Here is a 7383-nt window from a genome sequence, read left to right as displayed (position 1 = left end):
ACAAGGCCATGCTAGGTAAAGCTCCGCCTTATCTCAGTTCACTGGTCACGATGGCAACACCCATCCGTAGCACGTGCTCCAGCAGGTGTATCTCACTGATCATCCCTAAAGCCAACACCTCATTCGGCCACCTTTCGTTCCAGTACTCTGCTGCCTGTGACTGGAACGAATTGCAAAATCAGCTGAAGTTGGAGACTTTTATCTCCCTCACCAACATTCAAACATCAGCACACCAATATCTCTACCTGTACATGATCATCTGATCATTTATCACTCCAGTGTTAATCTGCAATATTGTAATTAATTCCCCTACCTCCTCATGCCTTTTGCACACATTGTATATAGACTCCCCTTTTTTCTACTGTGTTATTGACTTGTTAATTGTTTACTCCGTGTGTAACTCTGTGTTGTCTGTTCACACTGCTATGCTTTATCTTGGCCAGGTCGCAGTTGCAAATGAGAACTTGTTCTCAACTAGCCTACCTGGTTAAATAAAGGTGAAATAAAAAATAAAATAAAAGGAAGGCTAGATACATTAACCTGAGCCCTATGCAACCATATCCTTAACAAGTGAGGATCAATAGAGCATATATTCGTTATAGTTGAAGTTGTACACTACAACACACAAAGTCAAATTTGAACATTCAATTAAAATAGCCAGGGAGTTTACTCCAGAGTCCCGAAACAAAAAGAAGACAGCACTCCAACTGCAGTCGACCTAGACTAAAAACATAGGAAAGAGAATATACTATCAGCACTATTAGCAGATATGTTATTAAAGCAGATGAGTAATTAAAAAATATTAAAACTATTCAAGAATATACAGCAAATAAGATGTTAAACAGATCCCAACTTACGTTTCTTGACAAGAGGAGTTCTAGGGGGAAAGCATAGATAAAAAAATGTTTTTTTAATGAAATCAGAGAACAAAGCACAGCACTTTGAAAGTTATATCCATGTACAAAATCAATGCACAAGTTCATCTGTCACACAGGATTCAAAACATTTACTTTACATGCTGATTTAATTCAATAAAAGGATCACAATATAATGGATACTTACGTAGAGTCTCCAGAGTCATCAGAGCCGCCAGAAGAGCTTGAGGAAATTGTTCTGCTTCTGTCGGAACCTTAAATATGAAAACATTCATCCTGAACTTTCCTGAACAAAATTCACCTTAAAACAGTGGAAGATTAATTACTTCAATGGATTGCACTACAATATTAGTTGGATATTTTTCATAGCATGTAAACTGGATATCCTGTAAATGAACATAACCTATTGACAAAATTCACAGTATTGTGTGCATTTGAGTAAGATCCCCCCCCACAAGCTATATGATTTTTATCTCCCTCAACCTCCATGATTATGCTTCACATTTTAGTCCTTTAGCAGACACTCTTATCCAGAGCGACTTACAAATTGGTGCATTCACCTTATGAATGTTGGTCTTTGAACTGACCAATGTGACTCGCTTGTTTAGCTGAGAAACATTGCCACTGACTAGCTAAATAGATACATAATTCTCACAATTGTTGAGCAGAAGCACAATTCTCTCAATCCTCACAATTGTTGAGCAGAAGAACATTCTTCTCCAGGGGACTTACTGAGAATTGGGAAAAACAAACATTTCACAATAACTTCCACCTCACCTTTTCAGTAAGGAAAGTTGAGTATAGTTGAGTAGGTTACTGACTGATATGAAATCCTTGGTAAATGATTCACTCCTCTATTGCATACAGCACAACACAGGTCAGTACTCACTTGGACATTGTTTTTCCTTTCCAGCTGTTGGTTCTAGAAGGATAGCGGAAAGATTAACACTATTATAGCTTCAGAATTTCAAAACTGACTAACCTTTCCCTGTGTAAGACTGAAAATGAATGTTAATTCCAATAAACTAAGAGTTAAATGTCAGAATATTTGTGAAATTCAATATAATGATCACTGTATTATTTAGTAGACACTGCAGCAATTGAGTAAAGTAGTTTCAAACCCCTCATGTTGCACTATTATCAACAGGGACATAGTGCTTAAAAGAATAGGTGGGAACTTGCCTTTTCTTTGCAGTCCCTCATTCTCATGAAGACAAGCACTTGGATAATAGGAGAAAAAGATGTGGCAATTAGTTAATTCCTTCTCTCATCATCATTGGTAATCTAAATCATATCAATCTGTTTCAATCATTTCAATGACAAAACAACATACATGTAACACTATGGTGTTGTGTATTATTGACATTCAAATGTACTGGATGTTTTAAGTTGTTGCCACATTTGTGTGTCTGCTGGTGTCTATAATGGTGAAGAGGGCTTGACGTACCAATCACACTGAAGGCCAATATCAAGACAATGATGATGAGGGAGACCCCTGAGATCAAAGAATAATTGCTCAATTGTGAATACATTTGATTTCATGACACACATCACACTATTAGTGAAGACATTGATGAGACAATTAATCAAGTTTTGTGTTAATTGTGATTAAAACTGATCAGACTCCAGGGGCAGAGGATGACAACATCACTTTTCACAGTGGCCAATAAGAAAAGAGAAAAGAGGCTGCCATATACAACTGGTTTGCTAATAGATTAATAACATATAGAAAGACGTCTAGAACATAACATTTAGATGTAATATTTAGAAACAATAACCTGAATTGGTCCTTGAGAACTGACTTAGATAATAGGAGTACTACTAACCCTGAGTATTCCTGCTGTTGCTAGGAATGCTGTCCCCGTTAGCAGACAGCACCACATCATTGCCACTGTGTTTGACAGTGCATTTGTAGTCGTTCTTCTGTAGGTCTTCAGGGGACACAGTGAGATGGGTTCTCTTCTGATACGTCCCATCCCCGTTAGGCAGGGTCTCTTCATGCACCACATCATCATGGACTTCTACCCCATCTCTTCTCCAAAATATCATGATTGCGTGCGGATAGAAGCCCGTTGCATGGCAGGTCACACGAGAGAAGGGTTCTTTCTGAAGCAAAGTTACCTGCGGTGGGACTGTGGAAAGCAAATATACAAACATCAGGATATTGATCAAATACATACATCTCTATAGTGTTATTTTGTTCTTCAGATGACATTATCTGGCTGTACACTATTCCAGAGGAAGGCTACTGGACAAGTTTGTTTGAAAGATCTAACTGTATGTATACATGTAATTAGAATCTCCAAGACATGGAAATAGTAAACCTACTAAAATTGTGTAAAAACAAACTAAGTCATAATAATAACAACAATACCTGTCCTCTGCAGCAAGCGTCTCCGATTGGAAACATATTTGTTCAGCCATTCATTACATGTGTGGTTTAGATAGTGAATTTTGGCTTTAAGTTTAGGAACATTAGCATCCCACTTTATTTTGGTGATGTGTCCCTGCCGAACAGGTGCAATCCATCTTTCATTCTTCAGATCAAATAACAAGAAGTCCTCTCCTCCATATCCATACTGTTCATGTCCCTCTGTAGCACCAGTTTCCTCAACCCACTCACAGCTGTACATTAACTGCAATGTACGGGCACCTAAAAGGGAACAACATAATAACATCGATCTTCAATATTCAATGAGTGTTCACGGTTTAGCCATCTATCAAAGAAACCTGCTCTGATGACAGCCTACTAACTTGTCTGGTTGGAAGAGAAGCTGATCTCTTGCAGTCGCCATGTTTTGAACACCTTCTCAGTCTCCTTAAATTTGTGTATTTCTTCTCCAGAAGTCTGGATCCACGGCTTCTTTTACCCCTCCTGTTGACTACCACTTCCTTTGTAGAACTGGCCGTAGAAATAGGTGGTTCTCATCCAGATAAGTAACAGCGCTGAACTCTGGAAGGCCAGTAGATTATTAGGAGCGCTGTGTAGAAAATACTTCAGGGAATGGATAAGACTAGAAAAAACAAAACAAAACACAAGGTATGGATTAATGGATGAAACAAACAATACTGTTACATAAAAGAAACAATTACTTACTGAAATCATGGTAGCACTAGTAACATAACAATATAATAACCATGGGTAGCACTAGTAACATAACAGTATAATAACCATGGTAGCACTAAGTAACATAACAGGTATAATAACCATGGTAGCACTAGTAACATAACAGTGTAATAAAGCACTAGTAACATAACAGTATAATAACCATGGTAGCACTAGTAACATAACAGTATAATAACCATGGTATACGAGGTAACATAACAGTATAATAACCATGGTAGCCACGGAAAAGTAACATAACAGTATAATGCTCATGGTAGCACTAGTAACATAACAGTATAATAACCATGGTAGCACTAGTGGCATAACAGTATAATAGCCATGGTAGCACTGGTAACATAACAGTATAATAACCATGGTAGCACTGGTAACATAACAGTATAATAACCATGGTAGCACTAGTAACATAACACTATAATACCTCATGGTGGCACTAGTAACATAACAGTATAATAACCATGGTAGCACTAGTAGCATAACAGTATAATAACCATGGTGGCACTAGTAAACATAACAGTATAATAGCCATGGTGGCACTAGTAACATAACAATTATAATAACCATGGTAGCACTAGTAACATAACACTATAATAGCACTAGTAACATAACACTATAATAACCATGGTGGCACTAGTAACATAACAGTGTAATAACCATGGTGGCACTAGTAACATAACAGTATAATAACCATGGTAGCACTAGTAACATAACACTATAATAACCATGGTAGCACTAGTAACCAACACTATAATAACCATGGTGGCACTAGTAACATAACAATTATAATAACCATGGTGGCACTAGTAACATAACTTGCTATAATAACCATGGTAGCACTAGTAACATAACACTATAATAACTCATGGTGGCACTAGTAACATAACAGGTGTATAATAACCATGGTAGCACTAGTAACATAACAGTGTAATAACCATGGTAGCACTAATAACATAACAGTATAATAACTTCATGGTATACGAGTAACATAACACTATAATAACCATGGTAGCACTAGTAACTATAACAGTATAATAACCATGGTAGCACTAGTAACATAACAGGATAATAACCATGGTGGCACTAGTAACATAACAGTGTAATAACCATGGTAGCACTAGTAACATAACAGTATAATAACCATGGTGGCACTAGTAACATAACAGTGTAATAACCATGGTGGCACTAGTAACATAACAGTATAATAATATGGTAGCACTAGTAACATAGCAATTATAATAACCATGGTAGCACTAGTAACGTAACACTATAGCCATGGTGGCACTGAAAAATCAAAACATAACACTATAATACTCATGGTAGCACTAGTATGTGCAGTATAACCATGGTAGCACTAGTAACATAACAGTATAATAACCATGGTAGCACTAGTAACATAACACTATAATAACCATGGTGGCACTAGTAGCATAACACTATAATAACCATTGACTAGCACTAGTAACATAACAGTATAATAACCATGGTAGCACTAGTAACATAACAGTATAATAACCATGGTGGCACTAGTAACATAACACTATAATAGTCATGGTAGCACTAGTGACATAACAGTATAATAACCATGGTAGCACTAGTAACATAACAGTATAATAACCATGGTAGCACTAGTAACATAACAGTATAATAACCATGGTAGCACTAGTAACATAACAGTATAATAACCATGGTAGCACTAGTAACATAACACTATAATAACCATGGTAGCACTAGTAACATAACAGTATAATAACCATGGTAGCACTAGTAACATAACAGTATAATAACCATGGTAGCACTAGTAACATAGCACTATAATACTCATGGTAGCACTAGTAGCATAACACTATAATACTCATGGTAGCACTAGTAACATAACACTATAATACTCATGGTAGCACTAGTAGCATAACACTATAATACTCATGGTAGCACTAGTAACATAACACTATAATACTCATGGTAGCACTAGTAGCATAACACTATAATACTCATGGTAGCACTAGTAGCATAACAGTGAACAGGCCATTTATGACCTACCTGGTCAACTGTTAAAACCTGGGACATTGATATCCAAGAGGCTTCTCAACAGCTTCTACCCCCAAGCCATAAGACTCTTGAACAGCTAATCAAATGGCTACACAGACTATTTGCATGCCTCCTCTTTTATGCTGCTGCTACTCTCTGTTTATTATCTCTGCATAGTCAATTTAACTCTATCTACATGTACATATTACCTCAATTACCTCGACTAACTGGTGTCCCCGCACATTGTACATTGACCCTGTACCGGTACCTCGTGTATATAGCCTTGCTATTGTTATTTGACTGCTGCTCTATAAATATTTGTTACTTTAATTTATATTTTTAGTTATTAATTTTTTACTGAACGCATATTTTTCTTAAAACTGTATTTTTGGTTAAGGGCTTGTAAGTAAGTACGGTCTATCTATCTATACCTGTTGTATTCGGCGCATGTGACAAATAACATTAGATTTGATCAGGTATACATTGACTGACTCTCTTACACACAATCACTCACACCACTGATACTGCTGCCATACTGTTTATTATAATATTATTTATCGTGCTACAAGTCACTTTCTCCCAATCCCTGCCTACATGTACATATTTACCTCACTACTCCAGTATCCCTGCACATTGTTCATTTGGTATTGGCATTGACCCTGTAGCTGCCTCTTCTATTTATCTCATGTTTTTATGTTCATTTTCCCATTATACCTAGTTTTATATTGAATACTCCTTCTGTTGGGAAGGGCTTACTAGTTAGACGTGTCATGTGACAAATAAAACTTGACCATGAACATTTTTGTGTTTACAAAAACAAATGGAAACAATGGAGGACAACTTTATATTTATTTAGGTATAGTCTAATGGGGTAAGGCAGTTGTACTTACGAGGCATGTGTTCAAGAATCAATGATTAAATACTATTAATTTAAGTGTCTATTAGACTACAGTTCTAGGCGTATTGCACATACCTTGGTATCCTATTTATAGGTCAAATTCTTTTAAATCAATGAGTAGGCTATATATATTACAATATTTTTTTAGGTACCATTTTAGTGAGAAATATATACTTACCTGCGCATGTCATGGGAATACCAATAATGGTCAAATATGAACAATCATATTTGAAACTATTAGAAATAACCTAGTTTTAGCAGTCATTTAAAATCTGAAGTCGATTCAAAACAATCCAATTTCCAGGAAACTAGATGAATAAACATCGGACACACATGATTGGCTGAAAAATCCCGTTGTACACATCCTCACTTATATCCAGGCAGACTGTACTGGTACAGGTTATAAATGAAAGTCACTTCGAGATCACGGACGAGACACAATACGCCATACTGACCCTGAA

The 7383-nt window shown here is 36.5% G+C and overlaps 1 protein-coding gene and 1 long non-coding RNA gene across 2 annotated transcripts; both read right to left on the bottom strand.

The window, feature by feature from the left end:
• Positions 1-395: 395 nt before the first annotated feature.
• LOC124019061 lies at positions 396-2016 on the bottom strand. The gene is made up of 4 exons (XR_006835731.1): positions 1765-2016; positions 1063-1129; positions 858-877; positions 396-723 (listed from the first exon to the last, which is right to left on the bottom strand). It is a non-coding gene; the product is annotated as an uncharacterized LOC124019061 (long non-coding RNA).
• Positions 2017-2033: 17 nt separating this feature from the next.
• Positions 2034-3981, bottom strand: LOC124019060 (major histocompatibility complex class I-related gene protein-like). The gene is made up of 6 exons (XM_046334417.1): positions 3973-3981; positions 3630-3693; positions 3250-3528; positions 2702-3007; positions 2323-2370; positions 2034-2095 (listed from the first exon to the last, which is right to left on the bottom strand). Exons 1-6 carry the CDS (start codon positions 3979-3981, stop codon positions 2034-2036), a joined length of 768 nt encoding a protein of 255 aa, XP_046190373.1.
• Positions 3982-7383: the final 3402 nt, after the last annotated feature.

This window comes from Oncorhynchus gorbuscha, unplaced genomic scaffold (genome assembly GCF_021184085.1).
Source record: "Oncorhynchus gorbuscha isolate QuinsamMale2020 ecotype Even-year unplaced genomic scaffold, OgorEven_v1.0 Un_scaffold_6466, whole genome shotgun sequence".
In the NCBI taxonomy this organism is placed as follows: Eukaryota; Metazoa; Chordata; class Actinopteri; order Salmoniformes; family Salmonidae; genus Oncorhynchus; species Oncorhynchus gorbuscha.
Note: the sequence above shows the minus strand (reverse complement) of the source record. Positions and strands in the feature narration are given on the sequence as shown.

Coding starts and splice junctions, on each gene's coding strand:
- LOC124019060 (XM_046334417.1), bottom strand. Junction 3,008..3,249: donor ACGCTTGCTGCAGAGGACAG/GTATTGTTGTTA, acceptor TGCTTTCCACAG/TCCCACCGCAGGTAACTTTG. Junction 2,371..2,701: donor CAACAGCAGGAATACTCAGG/GTTAGTAGTACT, acceptor CTTTGATCTCAG/GGGTCTCCCTCATCATCATT.